At 27.3% G+C, this 21,493-nt stretch overlaps 1 protein-coding gene across 1 annotated transcript; it reads left to right on the top strand.

The window, feature by feature from the left end:
* Positions 1–6,667: 6,667 nt before the first annotated feature.
* On the top strand, positions 6,668–7,024 carry LOC113852134 (VQ motif-containing protein 10-like). Its single transcript, XM_027482382.1, has one exon. The coding sequence runs from the start codon at positions 6,668–6,670 to the stop codon at positions 7,022–7,024; it is 357 nt and encodes a 118-aa protein (XP_027338183.1).
* Positions 7,025–21,493: the final 14,469 nt, after the last annotated feature.

Here is a 21,493-nt window from a genome sequence, read left to right on the forward strand (position 1 = left end):
TTTTGGAAAATCGTGCACTTTGTATTTGCAGTTCCTGTGTCATTCTAGACTTCCATTGATCAAACTTTTGCTCCATTCCAGACCAGTTCAAAATTGTGTGAAACTCCACTTCGTTCTGATTTCATAGGTATAGATAGAGACAACATAATGGATTATTAAGTACAAATAGGACGTAAGAGCAACATTATCGTCACATCAGAAAAGTTAGATACTAAAAATGAGATTACCTTGGCGTTGGCGTGCCTTAGAAACACTTGCAATGGAGTCGAATTCTTTTATTAAATAAACTTCTTTATTTTAATCGGATTTAATTATATTTTTATTTTGTATATACTAATTTATGTACACAGTGTTTTCTAATTTTAAATGTATATATTTAATTTTATCTTATTAAACATGTTTTTTTAATTTTATTTAATAATTGATAAAAATACAATAGATGTATAAAATTATTTTTTTATTTTTATCCATTTTTTTATATACGTTTTCCCAATATACATATATAAAGATGATAAATCATAATTGTGTTACATATATTTTTTATATATTTAAATTTTTATATTATATCTTTTTTGATAAACAAATACAAATTAATTTATTTTTATTTTTTCTTTTTACAGGGTCTTTCGTCGTTTTCTAATGTGATGAGTTAGAAGAAAATCAGCAAAAGAGTCTCATCTCATATATCACTCTACTTACCAATTCCTCAGCTGTTTTTTTTTATTGCTCTCTAGTGTAAATTAAGACCAAATATTGTTTTCTTAACAAGTTCTGTGTAAACAAAAAAGTTTTACATGACACGTGTTATGAACTCTTAGTTCGACTCTGCGATGGAACTCTTAAAAACTTCCATTAATCTCATTAATATATGAAACTTAAACAAAAAAAATGTTTGAAAATAATATTATTTTAATATTTTAAAATATAAAGTATATATATATATACTCAAAATTCGTCGTCATTGAATGTTAAATTTAAACCCTTTTTACTATCTAATAATATTTCATAAAATATTAAATTATTCAATCCAGTCCTTAATTAAATTTTTTTACCAATTATATCAACTTTGTAAAATTTAATAAAAAATAAATAAATTAGTACTTCATAATATTATTTTATTTAATATATAATACATTTTTAAAATATAATATATGTATAAATATTTAAAGTATATGAAAATAGTATAAGAAGATACCACAATTAAATTAATCAATTTTATAGTTTATAAAAAAAAGTATTAAATAGTGTACAATTCCAAATTTGAAGATGATGTAAATTAATCTCATTTAATACACTTTATGCACATCATAGATGCTAGTGCTCTACGCGAAATGCTAGCAATCTTTCTATTGCTTTTATAAATTACTCTCTCAAGGAGTCGCATATTCAATTGGATATGGTAATTGATTTGTTTTCTTTGTCATTCTACTGTGACAACATCGCGTAAAGACAAGTGGATTGTTGTTGAAGGGTATCATTAAATAGATAAGAGAATAACTTTCCACAGAACTCAAAAAGATATCATAGCTAAGATACATTGATAATATCTTGTGTGTCATTTTTGGTTCTCTTTTTAATGAGATGCGGAATTTACATATGGGAAGCACAATATGCCCTGGTCGAAACTAGGATGTAAAAAATACTTGTAGCATGATGGGTACTCCCATATATTATTCATTATGTAAAATATATCTAAATTATTATATTTGTTTATGTGACAAGATAACTTTTTATCTTGTATTATTTTATAATTACATTTAAAATATATTAACCTGTAATGGTTTATATTATATAATATTAATGTAATAAGATATCATAACCTGCACAGGTATTTGTTAATCCTAGTGGGCACGGGTATAGGTAGTATACTACTTGCCCCAAACTCCCTCTAAGAACCTTTATTCCTCACCTACATTTTAATTAAACATTTAAATCTTAATAAATCCAAATGTTAGGAACACATGTTTTTATTCTCACTTTCAAAAAGTTATTTTTTTACGTAATATATTAACTAATTAATTCTATGTGCACACGCACACATGTCAAATGAGACGAATTTTAACGTGAAAATAAAAAAGATAAATTTTAATCATTAAATCTAACAATAAATTGTTAATATTAAAATTTCAAGAGAGAGTATATAGGGAGAGAAACTGATATTTAATTATCATAACAACAATTATTAGTTATGAGCTATACTTAATAACTTTTATAGATGTTAGATTTTATTAATTTTAATATTAGATCATGTAATATTATCTTTATAATTATGTTTATGTCAAATTTTAAATAACTTAAGTATTTGCAAACATAATTTTATATTCAATATTTTTTTATATTTTAAAAATATATTACATGTTAAAATAAAGTTATCTAATATAGACATAATTAATTATCGAAAACTCGATTGATGATTGAATAATAAAAAAAAATATTTTTATAACTAGTATTTTTAAATAAGAGACTAGTTAGCATTTATCTTTATAATATTTTATTTTTATTTGTTTGTTCAATGAAAAATATATTTATACTTATCTATTGATATAAAAAATATATAATTCAACAAAATTATTAAATTTATTCAATTTGTGTAAAATATTTTCTTCTAAATAAATAAATAAAATTTAAAATAATATTTTTTAACATATTTTTAATGTGACTCAAAATTAAGATAACATAAATTCAATCTAATAACGAAGACAAGTTTTAAAAAATTTATTAATATTCTTAATTTTTTTAATATTTTTTTTATGAAATTTTATAATTAGAGTATCTTATTTGTTGTTATTTTTTAGACCTTTTAGAAGGATAAAAATGAATTTATTTTTTAGAACTCTTTTGTCACTTCTAATAATTTAGCGCAACAAATTTTTTATAATAACTGATTTTTTTTTTAATAGTGACAAAATCAATGTTATATTTAAATTAGTTTCTAATAAGATTAGATGAGTTATTTTTCTTTTAGACCAGTTGAAATAAAATATTGATAGCATTGTCTCCAAAGCCAATATATCTGCTGCTTGTGAAGGCTTGATTCATGATAGTTGTGATATATTTATTTCAGAATTTTGCAGTGCTTTGTTATCCTATTGCAGCTAAGCTATGAAGTATTTTCTAAGGAATTCAATTGGTAATTAAACTTAAACTAAAGACTATTTAAATAGAAAATAATTTTAAAGAGGTTATTAACCTTATTTTGAATGTTGAGCAGCTCTCACCTTTTATTTTATTTAATTTGTATCATTAGAGAGACTTTAAAATCTATTAGTTTTTTTATATTTATAAAGAAGTTAATCACTATGCTGTGCTCATTGTTTAGTTAAGATAGGATTTGTTCTCTTATCTCCTGTATCTCAGTTTAATATTCTTTCCTCCCCTTATCCCCTTCTTAGGTATAGATACTAACAAGTTGTGATTTTCTAAAATTACATTACTAGCATTCTCTTCAATAATTTTAAAATATTTAAAAGTGCTTAAAGAATATTTTAAAATTAAACAAGATAATAAAATGCAAATTTCTAAATAAGTTAAAAATTATATTTACTGACCATTCTATCTGTCTATTAAAAAGTTGACAATATCTATAATACTAACATTTATTAACAAAAAATGAAACTTTTAAAAAAAATATTATCTCATAAGCATTGAAAACATTTTATTTGCGAGATCTTTGCAAAATTTATATATCTTTAACCCATTTTGTTTTTAAAGAGATAATATGGCACAAGCCTCTTCAAATAAGGTAATTTAATTGCCTTTATTAATATAATCGGTCACCATAAAAAATCAATAGCAACTTGGACGTATGTTTTAAAAGAAACAAAATAACGTGAAGGAAAAGCAAGAAGTTCAAGTTAGATGAAGAAACTAATTTCACGGTGGTGTTTGTAAATTGCATAGAATAAGGTATATTTATCTTTAACTTTAACTAACACGGTACACAATTAGATTTATAAGTTAGTTGTGATAAGGTAATTTTGTTATTTCTTAGATTATATGATAAGTAAGTTTTGTTAGCCTATAATTTCTATTACAACCAAAATACAAAGATAAACTTTTTGGTACTTTTCTATATGTATGAATAGCAGCTCTTGTATTTGCCTCATGTTTTATGATTAGTGAATTCTCTGAGCTCGGATGAAAAATCAGTTTTTCTTTTGGGAAGTCTGTATATGATATATAAAAAATGCAAGCAACACTAGAAGTGTATTAAAAATGTATATTTTTAACTTTTTTTCATTAAATACACACAGAGTGTGCATGAGTAAGAGCTTATGTATCCCGTAGAATTCTTGAATACTTTAATTTTCAATGGATTTCCTCCCATTGCTTGCAACTCAAAGAAGGAATGTCAATTATGCTACTTAAGAATATCAATCCCACATTAGGATTGTGCAATGGAACAAGACTCCTTATCATACGTTTAGGAAAGTGGATAATTGAAACAAAAATAATTACAGAAAATAACATTGGTGCTAAAATACTTATTCCGCGAATAGTTTTAACAGCAAGTGACTCCAAGTGACATTTCCTTTTAAGAAGAAAACAATTTCCAATAAAAGTATGTTAAGCAATGATAATAAACAAAAGTCAAGGACAATTATTAAATTATGTTGGATTATATTTGTCAAAACCTGTATTTAGTCATGGTCAATTATATGTTACATTATCTAGAATAACGTCAGCAAAAAGAATAAAAATCTTTATTATTGAAGAGAGTAACAAATATATAGAATATACAAAAAATGTTGTATATAAAAAAGTATTTCATAATCTTCCTCAATGTAATTATATTTAATATAATAAACTTTTTATTATATTTATATATTTTTAATATTTAAATTATATATTTTATATTTTAAAATAAATTAATTTAATAAAAATAAAATAAACTCGTGTAACGTACGGATATATTTACTAGTTAAAAATGTATATTTTGAACTTTTTTTCATTAAATACAGAGAGGGTGCATGAAATTTATATTATACCATTTTTAAAATAAATTTTTTGGAGAATATTTTGTTTTATTAATTTTCTTACTGTCTAGAATGAAAAGTAAACACCTTGCTTTCTTTTTTTGTTGAGATGCCAAAAATACTGAACAACCTTGGCCTGCTCGGCTGCTCGACCGTCTCGTAACTTTGACAAAGCAGTTTTCTTTCTGGAAGCCCATGTAAATGTCATACACATGTACATTGGGTTAGGTTACATATAATTATAGCTTTTAATTTTTTTATTATATTATTTTTAATATCATCGTTGATATATAAAAAGAAAGAAAGAAGTGTACTGTTCACATAATTTAAAGTTTAATAAAATTAAGGTGTTAAATTTTTTTTAGATATGTAAATAAATTAATCTAAATCACGTATTTTTATTGAAATGTGTATTTTATATCAGGAAGTGCATGGATTGATTCTCAAACTACTAATTGTTATAATCATGGTGTGCAGTAGGATTTCATTACCACTTGGTAGAAATATTAAACAGTGTCATTACTCTAGAATCATGGAAGAAATGAAAAGGCAAGATATGTTATCATAATCATGAACTGTACGAAGTCCTTATAGATCTGTTTCAAAAATATCACATGGGAAATTGTAACATATGAGTTAAGACGAGTTGTAAAAGCTCATACTTAGCATGTTAATTACAAAAAAATTTCTCAGAAAATTAACATTAAAAACTAAAAAGCTGAGATAGAAGTTGAATCTATTCTACGGTATGATCATTGTCATTTGTTATCCTAACGCAAGAAAATTATGGTTTATAAACTTTTAGATAAGTCATATAAGAGAAAATTTTAATATAAAAAATAAATAACAATTATTTCATAAAGTAAAACAACTTAGAAACAAATTAAATCATTTTATTATTTTATTTTTACACCTATAAATATTTATTGATAAATTTATAAAAACTGTGAATATTTTCTGATATTTAACGTATTTTTAAGAAAAATCCAATTCTTTGAAAATATAATATGACTGAGTAGTAATTTTAGAGAAGAGAAAACCAAGATATTTTTTTTATAATATCATTATTGTAATAAATAATCACGTTCCAGTGTCAAAAAAATTATATTACACAGTTAAATATTTTTAATTCGTGATTTTTATTTAAAGACCTAAATAATATTCTTGGTGCGCATTATTATAAATTGTCAACCACAAACGCTTTCTCCAACTAGCTAGGATGGATGGACGGTAGGGATTGATGAGGACGAGCTTAGAGCGCAAAGTGAGTTGTGGTACAAATGAACAAAATTTTCATGCCACGCGAGAAGAACCAGTTGCAGGAGTGGACAATTACTCACTTTTGTATCTTAGTGGATGAACCTGTGCTTCCTAGTTCGTGCTTTTCCCCATATATAATAATCAACGTGACCATATTCCAAATTGCGTGCTGTTTGACTTAGACCCTCGCCCAAGATTCAACTGACCAGTCTTCTTGGACTGCATGCATCTATTACTTCTCTCATAAATGTCAATTTAATATACACTTTTCACACTATATATGAAAGCCCCACATGCTGTCCAGCCTAGATTTATCACATCCTATAAATATAACACCCACAACCACACCCACATGCATTATTGCATTCATTTCTCAACACTCCAATACCGTAGCATTGTAATAAAGCAATTAAATTAAATCGCTCAAGGAAATGGCTCGTGGGGGTGAGCCTCTGAAGATAGTGCAAATAGAAACCCGCTACGTGCAAACCGATGCGGTGAACTTCAGAGATGTTGTTCAGAGACTAACGGGGAAGAACTCATCCACGGCTTGGATAGGACGTCGAAATGCAGCTTCTGCTTTATCTTCTTCAGAGATCATAGAAGGAGTTAATCATGCCATTGCCAAGCCACATGATTGGAACAAAGGTGCTGCCTCCAATGGAACATTAACAAATGATCTTTTACCTTCTTCCATGCTAATGAACAATTACGTGTCCTCCAAAGACTTTGATGCCTTGTTGTTAGAGTTGCCTCGCTTCGATGTCATGCCCTCCTCTTACTCATAGGATTAGATCGTGATTTTGCGCATTGTCACTGTTCTTTTGCTCCTTTTTCTTTTTAGTTTAACGTGGGAAACATTTATAAGAGAAAAAGAAATTAATGATAGGTTTTTCACACTTTATAATTTGCTTTTAGATACGATTTTATGTAGGCTTTATTCGTGCCATTTTGATTCAAATTATTTAGTAAGACACACAATTATTTAGATACAGTAAGAAATATTTTAAAAAAGTTTGGGTAGTCTTTTTCTACCAGTTGTTATTAGCAGTCTAGAGTCTCTCTCTTTCCTTCATGGTCGACGCAACAAAGAAAAAGGATTTGTAAAGTTTGTATAACAATGTCTTGCAATTATATTTTGGCTTAAAAATTTCACTAATTTGTGCTGTAATCTTGACAATTGGGTATGGTAGAATATTAGTGTTTGTGAACCTTGTAGACAGCATAAGCAAGTCTTATAAATCTAATTAGAAGACTAACTTAGAGCTACTCATTCAAATTTTTGTTAGCAATAAGCACATAATCTTTTAAAACACAGGGAATAGATTATCTTACTGTTTCAACGTCCGTAAAATTCATGTAAACATGTTATAAGTGTACACAATTCGATTTATTCTTTTAAGCCGTTTCAGTTTGATATTAATTTTGATGAAATATTAAAAATTAGACTCGATGTATTTTAACAATGAATTTGAGTTATATTTTGAGTTATTCCAGTCTGTTTTTTTTAACTTATATATTTAAAATAATTATGTATTAATAATAAAAATTTAAAATTAAATAATATTTTATGTATTATGATATTATAATTATATTAATAATATTTATTTTAAAATATATCACAAAATATATTTTAATTTTTAATTTTTCTTTATTAATTTCATAATTTAGTTATACACACTATTAATATTAATATATTTTGTCTATAGATTGAGTGAACCTAATTCTGTCCAAATATTATTAAATCTTGCTCGAGTCAAATTTAAGTTTAAAAATTTGACCTGTGACAAAAAATAGAGATAAATCTATCTATACACTTCTAAAACACACATAAATCAAGATGTAATTCGAAACTGAAAATATCCAAAGCATTTAGTCATTTTTAACATGGAAAAAAATATAAAAAATATATTTTTTTTATAAAAAAAATTGTTACTTTAGTGAAGCATAAAAGCATTTCTAATACATTTTAATAATTTATAAAAGTTCTAATTTTGAAAATTATTGAGCCATATTTTTTTATGTAACTAGTATAATTTCATTTTAAAATTACATATTTAGTATACTTATGTTATTTTAATAAATTAGTAAGTGGTACATGTAACACTTTACATATTTTAAAAATCTTTTAAAAATAAAAATTGTATTGTTATATATCACTTTTTTTATTTTTTAAAATATAAATTTTATATAACATATATGATTTATATATTTTATTTAAAATAAATATATACACAATGTCATGATTATTGCAATCATAAATTTGTTGACAGTTGAAGTTAGAAAATTGTACACGTTCAAATTATTTGTGTACTTATTGTTACCGTATTAAAAGAAAGGAAAATTTTCAAAAATAAGACAGGTAATTTGATTATTTATTGTAATTATAATAATGATGTTATTTTAATTTATAGATAGATTCACAAAATTTTTTCTGACAGATTATTATATCTTAATATTACTTCTATTATTAAAGAATAAATATTTACCAAACCCAAATAAAGTTGAAAATGTAAATAAAAATTACAGTTTTTTATTTGGTAAAATTAGTCTTTTAGTCCTGTAACTCTAAGGTAAAATTTACTTTCGTTCTGTATCTTTTTTTTTGTTCAATTTAGTCCTCTAAGTTTTATTTTTTTTCCACGTTAGTCATTTCCGTCACAATTGTTAAAGAACATAACAGAAGCATCTTATGTGGCACTAATGGTGTTTATTCAATCCTACCTGAAAATTTTTATTTGAAAATTGATTATAAAAATGTTAGGGCATATGAATTAGGTGTCTTCTTCTTCCAATCGAGGTAGGGCAGTACGAATTAGGGTTCTACGTCTCTTGGAAACAGCAAAACACAGGCTGAGGCTTTGATGGACTCAATCATCGACGACGACGTCTGCTCGCAGAGGGGTTGGCCAACCATTTTGTTATTGTGATGTGAATAGTGTTTATTGCATAGCAACTACAACAACAAATATGGGAAGGGGTTTTTGGGGATGTAGAAACTATGAGGTAAATTTGTAAGATTAAATGACTGAGTTTTATATTGTGTATAAATAAGTTTAACTAATCTATGTTCCTAATCTATTGTATCATTTTTCAATTTAGTGAGAGTTGTGGGTTTTTCATGTGGAGGGGAGACAATGAAGTTGAAGATAATGAAATTGTTGTACTGAGACAAAGGAGAAGAATTGTGCATCTTTAGAACTTACTCAAAATTAGTAAGAAAAATAATAAGATTTTAAGTTGTATTTTAAGTATTAGTGTGTTTATTAATGTATTAGTAGTAATGTTATTGTTTTCACGTTGTTTAGCAGAAAACCAACATTGTTTAGGGATGTAATTTCTGTAAATGCAATATGAAAGAGTGCTTTGATTAAGTCATGGTCCTACTGTTGTGATATTATTTTTTATGGATTCTTCTATCTTTAATGGAATAATATTCTCAACATATATATTATCTTCAAATATGAATGTGAGAATAGGAAATCTTCGCTGCGACTAAGAATAAAAATTCATCAACATGTACTGTTATAACATTAAGAAAAGAACAGGGACAAAATACAAGCCCCACATAATATGTTTTCCAACCAAACTGCACAAAATGTAAAGCAAAAATTAGAAAAACACATTATCCTTACATAATACATTTAACTATGTTGACGTCTTCAAGTACACATCTTCCTTCTTGTTTGACCATCAATTGGAACTTGAGAAGTAGCTAAACTTCGAGTATGACTTGCTGATGCCTCAGTTCCAGCAGGTTGTATTGCTTTGCAAATAGCTTTGTTATGTCCACTTACTCCACATATGCTGCATTTAATAGTCATTCATTTCTTATTTAATTTGTTTCCCTCAACAACTTTCTCAAATGCATCTTTCTTTCTTGACTTTTTTGGCCTCCCAGGTTGTTTCTTGATTGGTGGGGGTAAAATATCGGGGTAATCAGTAGATTCTCACAAATTAAGTCTATTTGCTGGATATATAATAGACTTGTAAACTGCTGCATAATGTTGTTTCCTATAATAAATAGGAATATAGTCTTCAGGATTAATATTAACATGGTTCAAGGAAGCAATTGAATGATAGCAAGGTGATAAGTTCATATTTTGATATATTTTATGGCTTATATTTATACACTTAAACTCAATTTTATATATATTTACACTAATTATGTTATTAATTGTTGCAATTTAGCTTAAAGTTGTTATTAGTGCATTATGGAGATATTCTAGATAAAAATTAGATATTTTTAGTCTTTAGCTGTGCTATGTGAAGCTGAATTTGAATTTTGAATTTAAAATTTAAACTTAGATATGAAGATTTGGAGCATTTCTAATTGTGGATAAAATCGATTTGAAAAGATAGAGCTCAACCGACTAGAAACTCAGGACATAACTTATATAAAGAGGCCTTATGCTCCACACTTGAGACACTTTTCACTTCTCTACACACCTTCTTCCTTTTCTTATACACTTCTCATCTCATTTCTCTTGTATGGGATCTTTGGTATTTTCTTGGCAGGACTTAAAATTTCAAGCAATCGTACTTGAAGATCGGGAAACTCACCTTACACTCTAGTTTGCTATTTCTTTTGATTATGGATTTATTTATGATTGTTTTAATTCTTTTCTTTAGCATGAGTTACTAAGTTCATATCTAGGACCATGAGAACTATTGTTCATAAATTTATGAAATTTTAAAGTTTGAATATATATTTGATTTTCGTTCGTGATTAGCTTTTATCCTATTAAATATTATTATAATCTTAATTAATTATATCGTTAGATGATCATACCTCGATTAGTTAATAAATCTATAAGGTAAAACGAGACAAAGGATTAGGTAGACCAAACCAATCTTTCTCTTTCAATCGTTATTAAATTAACAAGTTCATAGGTACTTTATGCTTTCTTTAATTGATGTCTTGCATAATTATTGGGGATATTAATTTAGAGAAAAGAATATTAGTATTGCATGATCATTGGGTATTAATAGTATTTGTATGAATGATTGGTAATCACAAGAAAATTAAATTTAGAGTTAAAACGGAAAAATAACATAAATGATTAAATGAGAAAAGACATACACCCTAGTTTCTTCCCCTATAAGTTCAACTAAGACGTATGTTGTGTTATTTACTTTTATAATTAATTTTATAATTAAATTCTGGTTCTTATTAAATTTTACATATTTTATGCTCAAACAATTGAATTAAGAAATTTTTTGTAATTGAAAATCAATCCTTGTGGGACGATATTTCAGAAACTTATTTTAAAACCTTTTATTACTTCACAACGGGTACACTTGCTTAACGAACACAAGGTATTCAGTAAGCATCCATATTCTGCAAGAACATTCTTTTAGTTCAAGGTTCACCACAAACTTATCTCCCTTCATATTAATATGTTGGACCTTAAACATACGTTGTCCACACCACCTTGCAAAAATGAAATTAAGTGTAAGTTGTAATATGAGACTAAAATGAATCAATTTGAAATAGTTAAAGGACTAAAATAATTCATTTTAAATAATTCGAGGACTAAAATAAGCATAATTTAAATCTTAGAGGATTGAAATGAACTTAATTTTTTTTAGAGGACTGAAATGAACCTTATTAAAAAGTTAATGTATCATGAAAGTTATACTTTGGCAACCACCATTGTGATTCAGCTTGATGTTTTTGTAGCTTTTTTAAGTATATTTGACAGTATATCTCCTATAAACAACGTTGCCTTTTTTCTATTGGCAGCCTACTTTTTCATTAAATAAATCCTTATGTCTTCCATCATAGTAACTACAAGCTTTGTTCTAGATTCCAAAGTAACATTATTAAAGGTTTCAGACATGTTATTTACCACCACATCAATCTTAGGTTGGAAAGAAAACCTTGACTTGCTCCAATATCTTGGAGGAATTTTGAGAAGATGCATGAATGCTTCTTCATTGATGTTTCTCATTTCTTTCATATGTCTTTCCCATTCTTGTGGATAAGTTGCTTTTGCTGCCTTCCATATAAGCTCTTTTAATTGTTCCTCAATGGTTGATAATAATCCCTGAAATATAAATCATTCAGTGTCATATCAATAAGTTAACTAGCATATAATGGATTAAGTAAAAAGAACCATGACATGTAATGGTAATACCTTCTTTTGGTTATAAAGGTCATGCTCTTGCATACTCCCACACCTCCTAAACTAGAAATAAGTAAATGTAAAAATCATTGCCACGAGTCCTTATTTTTACCTTCGACAACAACTGCTGCTAATGGCAACATTTGCTCATTAGGATCCCTACCTATAGCAGTCAAAATTTGTCCATCATAATATCCTTTCAGAAAACATCCATCTAATCCTATAATTAGTTTACACATTAAAAAACTCTCCTTGCAAGCCTGAAAACAAACATATAGTCTCTGAAAAGTGGAGAAAAGTTGTCTAGGGACATTTTCACCTTCCTCAATTGCATGACTATATTGTTTAATTGACAACTTTACAGTTGAACTAGGGTTTAACCTTAACATCTCATGACAATAATCATACAATCTTTTATATTGCTCTTTAAAACTCTCATCAACAAGGTCAATTACTTTCCTCCTTGTTCTTTGTGCTATAAACTTACTTACTCTAATATTCTACTTACTCTGCACTTTTTCTTTAATGTCATTAACCTTTATGTTGTGATTTTCTCTTACACCATCTTGTAATTTTTTACTCAACCAAGCTGAATCTAACATTTTCACCTTATACTCTCTGTTGTATATGTGTTCATCAATAATTTTTCTCAATTGTCAAGTATTTTCTCTTGGTAACTTGGCAGACTGCTATCCATTTGTATTCACCCTTGCACATCACTCTCACTCTTTCATTATCATTCTTTTCAATCTTTAAGTTTCTACCAGAGTGAATAGCATATGTCTTTACAGTCTCTTTAAAATCTTCTCTAGATGCAAAAAATGTACCTAATTTCCATTTGTAATTCGTCATTTTTTATGGCAACTTAAACAATTTAAAGTTATTTCTATGCTTCTCATCAAAATCCACATCAATCTCCAATACCTCAGTTCTATAATCCTCATCAATATCAAAATCTTCATTGCTAGCAGCAAATGGCATTGAATTAGCAGAAGTAGAACCAACCTCAAATTGAGATTCAACTTCAAAGTCTTCATTAAAACTTGAATCAATATGAAACTCAACATATGAAGTTGCTGCCTTCCTTTTTTTCTCACTTGCTCTTGTTGTTTTGGTTGCTTTTTCTTGACTTTTTGTTGTTATTTTACTTGTTTTCTTCTCATATGATCTTATTGTTTTGTTCTTTGTATTTTCATTTATTCTTGATGTTTTGGCAGACATTTCCTTTACTGTTTTCTTTTTCTTTTTCCTGACTCAATTTTTTTCTTTTTGTAGAGGATTTTTTCTCTATTTCACAACCATCAACTTTCTTTGATTGTTCTTGATCTCCATGTTCCATATGAACCTCTTCCTCTTCCACTTGATGTTCTTCCTCTTCCACTTGATACTCTTCCTCTTCCACATGTCTCTTTTCTTTTTCCACTTGAACCTTTTCTTGTTCCACTTCAACCATGTTATTCACTTCAAAATTTTCTTCTGCTACTCATTCTCCACCGATCATCTCCCCAACTTGAACCCCATTAACATTCACGGGATATTCAAGTAATGGAACATCTATACATATCTCAGCTTGTGAAACTGCATGTACTACATACAACTCCACTTTTCCATGACATTTTGACATTGTGGCCATCTCCATAGTTCATTTATCATCTTTTAGTTCCTTTAATCCAACATCAAGACCTTTTCCACCAATCTTGTACCACATACTATCAACTACATCATATCCCAATTCACGTAACTCATCCAAACACTCAAAATAACTCCAGAAATCTTCTTCACAATCCCAAATACTTGTCTGACCTCCAACATACTTAGTCTTTCGTGACTTTTCAAACTTCTTACTATGGTGAACTTCTACGCAGAATTTATCCATCTCTTATGACCTAAAAAAGGTAATAACAACAAAACCTAAAATTCAAAAAGATGAAATCTTTCAAATATTTAACAATGTCATAACTCTTACAACCTCACAAAAACAAACAAAATAATATACCCAATACATGCAAAGAAGAAATTTCAAAAATAAAAACATACTTGATAACCTTGATGTTTGATTTCTCTTTAAAATTTTAACCTTTTTCTAATAAGAAAGCACCAGAAACCCTTGATAGATTTTCAATATTTTGCTTTGCGAACTGATTTTTTTATTTTAATATCTCAAATTCCTTTTATAACACAGTGACTGTTTCCTTCTTCCCTGAAGTGTATTTTACTTAACGACAATCTCTACGTGGAATGACTTCTAACTCAGACTTTCTTTATAGGTCCAGGTAGATTAACATAAATGTCGTTAGTATCACATATGATACTTCTGTTATGTTCTCTAACGGTTGTCACAAAAAGGATTAACGTGGGGGAAAAACGGAACTTAGAGGGATTAAATTGAACCAAAAAAAAATTAAAGGACTAAAGTAAATTTTACCTTAATTTAGGGACGAAAAGTATAATTTTACCTTTTTATTTTTATTAATATCTTTAATCTATAAATATTTTTATTTTAAATAAAATATATAAGTAATATGTTAGGTATAGTATATATACTATTTCTAATATTTTATTTAAAAATGTATAAATCATACATAAATAATTGAAAATTTACACTGAATACATAATTTGGGAATGAAATTAGACTAGTCATATAAAATAGCGTGTAAAGAGTCGTATTCCGCTGACCAAAGGTCAAGGTACATGTCATGGGCCGAACAATCCTCCAGCCTAATCAATAAGCTCAGAGCCCAAAGTACAATAACCCCATTAATTTGTGAAAGAACCCAAAACCATGGGTCCAAATAACCCAATTTAATTTTGGATCATTGGATCTCAGATTGAACAAACAAAGAAGATTGACAGAAAAAAAAAAAAAAGGATCGCAGGACGTAAGAAAAAGATGCGGAGGAAAGAAGTAAAAGTTAAATATATTTTAAAGTTGTTTAAATTAAGAAAAGTTAGAAAGAAAAAATAAAGTTTTTTTTTATCAGTTTCGTCAGAAAATAAAATTATAATAAAAGATGTTTATATATATATATATATATTATTTATTTTACATAAAGAAAAATATAAAAAAAATTGGTTATTATTTAGATAAAATTTGGTTGTTCTAGTAATCGAACTTTTGCTCCATCTAATCACAGTTCGAAGTCACACAAAGCTTAAACAATTGTCACCATGTGGCTTCACAAAGATGGTCGATAGTGTTGCTCTTGCTGTGGTTCTGTTCACACTTGATAATTCACTGCATTGTATCTTTGCCATGAAAGCGGAACCAAGAGTGTGAATCTCAGATTCATCTATTGAAAGAGGAGCAAAATTGCTTCCCATTTCCTCATGTGTCATGATGATTTCTAAATTTCGCCTCTCAAGTCTATGAAACTCATTTAAATTTTTTTACACTTACATATACGAAATTAATGGTGACAGAGAAAAAGCACTCTAAAAAAGAAATTTGTTTTAAAATAATATTATTTTAATAATTAGTTTTTTAAATATATTAAGAGTATAAAAAGCCTATATATATATATTTACATTTTTTTTGTTTAACTATGGAATTTAAGAATCTCTAGCACATTTCTTGTTATCTCATTCATCTTTCTTCTAAATCATACCAAACAACTAGTCTAGACCTTTAGAATAATTTACGTTCTCGATTTTAGTGTCTGAGGCAAAAAATCCTTGATCCTTAATTTCTTAGCTACTAATTAAAGTTTTGTTTACAAGTCTTAAAGGAAGCTTTAGGTTAAAGAGAGAATAAAATGAAATGAATGTCTCTTTCAACCTATCTATCGGTCCAAATATTTTAACAAATTAGGTGAGAAAACGTACAAATGAAAGCGTAAACATGTGATATGCACTAAACATAGGTCGTGCCTTAATATGTCTTTGGGCAAACATAAACATGTGATGTGCCTTAAAATTCTCTTTAGTATGCATATAACACATCTCCCACATAACCTCCACCAATGCTTCCTTTTGCAACAAATGGTCTTTTCAACAAAAGAAAAAATGCATATTCATATTCCATTAGATGCATGAAAGGGGGGGGGGGGGGGGGGGGGGTGGTGGGGAGGAAGGGTAGCACACTAGCACCCATGAGGCCATGACCAGCAAACAACGTATTTATACACGTCTCCCTTGGATATTCATGGAAATGAGCTTGAAGATATATCTTTTGATCTACATATATATAATCTATATGCAGATTCTTTTATCTTTTTCCTTGGGGAAGGACAATGAAGGAGAGATGGGGTAATTATTATTGGTAATTTATTTTTTTAACAATAGAAATTTATATGAAAATTATAACTGTTTTATATATAGATAGATGGATTAATTAAGTAGTAAAGAATAATTCAAGTAGTATGTATTTGAGTTTAGTGATTATTACAAAAAAAATTATTTATTTACGATTTAATATTTGATTAGTATATTGATATTATAAGTTTACATTAATAATACGATATATTATATTAATATAGTTGTCATATTGTCGAATACTAATATATGCTATAAATATAGTAAATATGAATGTCATATTTTATTTATTATTATATATTTTTATTTTTTATTAAACAGAAACTATATTTGAAAAAGTATCCTAACACTTAATAAGTTTTATTGATAAATAATAATATTTCTATAATAGATTAAATAAAGGTCTATATATCATATCAGGAGTTCGAATCCAGAGTGACAACATCAATATTCTAAACAAGGACTAATTTCAAACTTAAAGAGTATGAGTAATTTTATATATTTTAAAAAAGATTAACCTCATTTTTAGTGTTGATTTTAAATAACTAATTTGACGAATTTTATAAAGAAAAAGAAGATATTTATTATATAAAAATACAAAAATAAAATAAATATATATTTTAATAAGAAAAACTAATTATTGCTTTTAAAAACTTAAAATCAACCTTAAAAATTAAAATTCACAAAATCGTTTTGAAAATACCATGAACATCAAGTATCCATTAAAACGAATAATATTTCTTCAAAATATAATTAATTTGCCTACGGATAATGACAAATTAGGCGCTTTGATGAAAGGAACTTTAGTAACGTAAGCTTTTCATTTTATCTCTTTTAGCAGTGAGATCACATGCAAGGGCTGGGGTGATGCCATTCGTAAAGTAAACTTATGAAAATTTTCATATGCAACTTTTCAACTCTTGCGGATCAAAAGTGAACTCCAAATTAAAGTGTGGTGAAAGATACTATTAGCACACCATCTCTATCGATTCACACACAGCACTTGGTAAGTGATAACTAATGCTTATCTACATATAAGTCTAGATGGCATTCAATTAACAAGACAAAAATAGCTTTCGAGGCATACTTAACTTTGGATTAGTCAACACTCAAAATGATTTTCGATGTTGAAATCTCAAACAAAACTAAAAGCTATGTTATTTACAATAAAAATAATAAATGTAAAAAAAATTATTAATGAGAGATATAGGCTAAAACATATTACAATGGATTCGTATGGTATGATACTAATTTATTAATCGCACGATGCAAGTTCATAAAAAGACAATTTCTCTTGATCGCTTGACTTAAATATGTATATGGACAATAGTTATAAATAAAAACGCTGCAAATCAGTTATGATTAAGGATCCATTTTAGTTTGTAATTACCAAGGTAGTAAAAAGAGGAGATTAGACATAACATTGAAATTGAAGACATTTTAATTAAAGATACTACTTCTCTAACATTATTATAAGCTCAGTTTAAATTATTTTTATTAAATGTTTATAGGCATAAATAATTAAATGTATTGAACTCTTTTAATAAATTAAAATCAACATGTATATTTTTTATTAGTTTTTTTATTTAACTTCTCTACATATTTTAAAAATAAATTATTTTTAGCTTATAAAAAATTGTTTATTTTTTATATTTTTCTTCTTTTTTTACAAAAATTTATTCACAAAGCGTAGAAACTTATCTGCACTGAGCCATAATCTTAAAATCAATTACATGTTTCGCTGAATTAATTATAAGTTTTTAATTCATGGCATGATATCATGGTCTTTACATAAGTAGCCCAAAGTTTTCAACCTCTATTACGTTCATTTTTCTAATGAAAATTTGGATTTCTGACTTTTACTCTTAAAAAACTTTCACATAATAAGACTGTTAAATATATTATTAATATATATATATATATATATATATATATATATTTACCTAATGATTTAAACTTGTAGGCTTATTTTGTTCAATTTATAACTTAATTGTAAATTTTAACTCAATGTGTATGATTTGGGGTCCAAAGGTATGCACAATCATACTCAACGTGTACGTACGGCTATACTTCACACTAAAAATGTTTTTTAAGCTGATTTTAACTCCTATTTTAAATACCTCCTATTTATAATTAAAGAGGTTCAATTTCAATCTCTATTTTGTGCTTTTGAAAAGGGGATTTGTTTCATTTTTTTTTCCTTTTATTGATTGTGCGTAAAATTAACTTGCACGGGATTTGGCTTTTGTTTTTAATATTATCATAACCAAATTCCTTGACTTGTTTAACTAAATGGTTGGACCAAAGCTAACGAGATCTTGCTTATTGATTATGATTTTAATAACAAGTGTAAAAACATAAAAAAATATCACCAATCCATTTATCAATACGGCATTTCAAGTATATATGTTATTATCCAAGACCTATATTTTAATGAGCTTATTTGAGTTTATCAGCTTAGACAAACTATTTTACCGGCTTTATTTTTGTGATAAAATATACCGTCTTTAAGTGCATTTTGACACAGGTTATGAAACAATTTTAGATATGTATGGTAAAAGCTTAAATTTTTTTTAACTCAATCTAGTTAACGTGTCAAAAAGTTTTTAAGTGTCCTCTTAAGTAAGAAATTTGCAATTATGTTCATAAAAACACTCCAAATAACGTGTTTTAATTTGAAGAAATGTTTGCTAAGTATATATCCAACTTTCTTTTCTAAGCATTCTTAGATATATCGACCGATCACTTCATCAAGAATTTGCTGATTTTTTTTAATATTGTCGTTTTCACTTCTCTACGATTGCAATCGGAAATTTATTTATTTGAATGTAATTGACCAACTTCAATTCATATATATGTGTTTACGGTAAAAATTGTAGATTGTAAACAAATAAATTCAAATGCAATTTAGAGACTAAATTTTAGGTTATCTTAAATTCTTTTAAGCGTGTTTTTATATAACAATGAGGTCAACATTGTTAAAAAGAAATGATAAGTAGAAATAGCATGAAAAATGGAATAGCATAATAGAAACAATATAAAACTGAATGTAAATGTTTACAGAAATGTTCTAAACAAGAATATAATTGCAAGAACAAAAAATGTGAAATGCAATAGAAATAAACAAATTGAAATGTAAATTTGCAGGGTAAAATAACGAACGACTTCAAACAACAACAAACACCAATGATCATGTGTCTTTTGATAGTTAGTGTCTTGCTTGATGTAGAATTTGTGTTGAGAGTTTAGGTGCAAGTGTATAGTGTAAAAAGTCATCTCCTGAGAATGTGAAGTTTTGTAATACTTATAGACTAATGAATTACAACCACTCTTATCTTTTCGCAAGCACTTATTGGTAACTGTCTTATGTGCATGCTTCTTCTTAACTGTTGTCGTCCATTATCCATAACCGTTAGTGATCGTGCCTTCTCCATGATTGCATGTTGTCCACGATCGTTTCTTCGTGCCCACGATCTCTAACATTCAACTGGTGTTAACTATTACTAGCCGTTTCTTTGATAGTAACTTTAGACCTTATAGTTTTTTATTATGTTTCCTCCCTTCTTGAACTCCATCTTGCATCTAGAACTTCGAATAAATTTCTTGTCATTTTCTGTTTTAACAAATTTTGAAGAAACCTGTAGAAGACTTTCGTGAACTTAGAATAATTTTCCTTTGTAAAAATCTTTTTTGACAAGTTTTAGGGAAATTAATGAGCTCCATCTTCATCTTATAGTTCCTTTGGCAATTCCTTTTCAATAAGCTTTTTAGGGAAATCTATCAAAGACTGTTATGGACTTAAAATAATTTTCTTTGTCGATTCTTGTTTCGACAAGTTGTAACGAAAATCTATGAGTTTGTCTAGTATTGCGGACTTAGAATAGTTTTTCTTATCAATTCCTTTTTTTGACATGTTTTAAGGCAAATTTGTGAGTTTCACCTTGTCTTTTGAACTTAGAATATTTTCCTTCATCAATGTTTATTTTGACAAGTTTTAACTAAATTTGTTGAAGACCCTCTTTTTCGACTAGTTTTGTGTGTTTTCAATTTTAGGACTCAAAATTTCCAAAACTTCTCAAAAGACAATCCTCTTTTTGGCAAGGAATGAGACTCTTCTCAATATCTTCTAAATCTCCTCAAAATGTAGTCTTTTCGACATAAAATAAAATTCTTTTCTAGACCCTCTAAAACTATTTGAAAAATAGTTTCTCTGACAGGATTATAAGACTTAGATATTTTTACAAGTTCATAGTTGATCAAAGTGTAAAAGCTTAGAATTCTTTGATTTTAGTCAAAGACATAGTTATTTTATACTACAAAGGTCTGGTAGGACTTTTGTAATTTAGAAAATTTTTCTTTTTCCAAACAATATGGTACATAATAACTTAATAAGTCTAATTTATCTCACAATATACCTTTTTTTTTTGTTTTATGTAATGATGGTAATGAGAATGCTTAGAACAATTACAAGTTTATAATGACATCTGAAGCTTAATTTGTACCATAAAAAGTATTAAGAAAATACCATAATTAATTTTTAATACACATGTATATGTGCATGATTTTTAAATATCATATTTTTACGTCTAAATTTAACCCAAAAAAATTATTTCTCACAAGCAAGAATTCATTTACCTGCCTCGTACTTCGTTTTTTTTTCTTATTAAAAACACTGATAGAAAATCGTGCACGTACATTTATAATTGTGCAACATTTTACTACAATTGTGCAAAGAATATTATAATTTATCGTACTGTGATGAGTCTCATTATACGTCTCTATTAGTTTACTGTATCCTTTCATTTGCATGGAATAGGAAACGGATAAACCACATCCACAACCTTGTTGCTATCTCTAGAAGGAGGAGGCAAAAAGCTT

Source organism: Abrus precatorius, unplaced genomic scaffold, assembly GCF_003935025.1.
Source record: "Abrus precatorius isolate BTA unplaced genomic scaffold, Abrus_2018 Scaffold10, whole genome shotgun sequence".
In the NCBI taxonomy this organism is placed as follows: Eukaryota; Viridiplantae; Streptophyta; class Magnoliopsida; order Fabales; family Fabaceae; genus Abrus; species Abrus precatorius.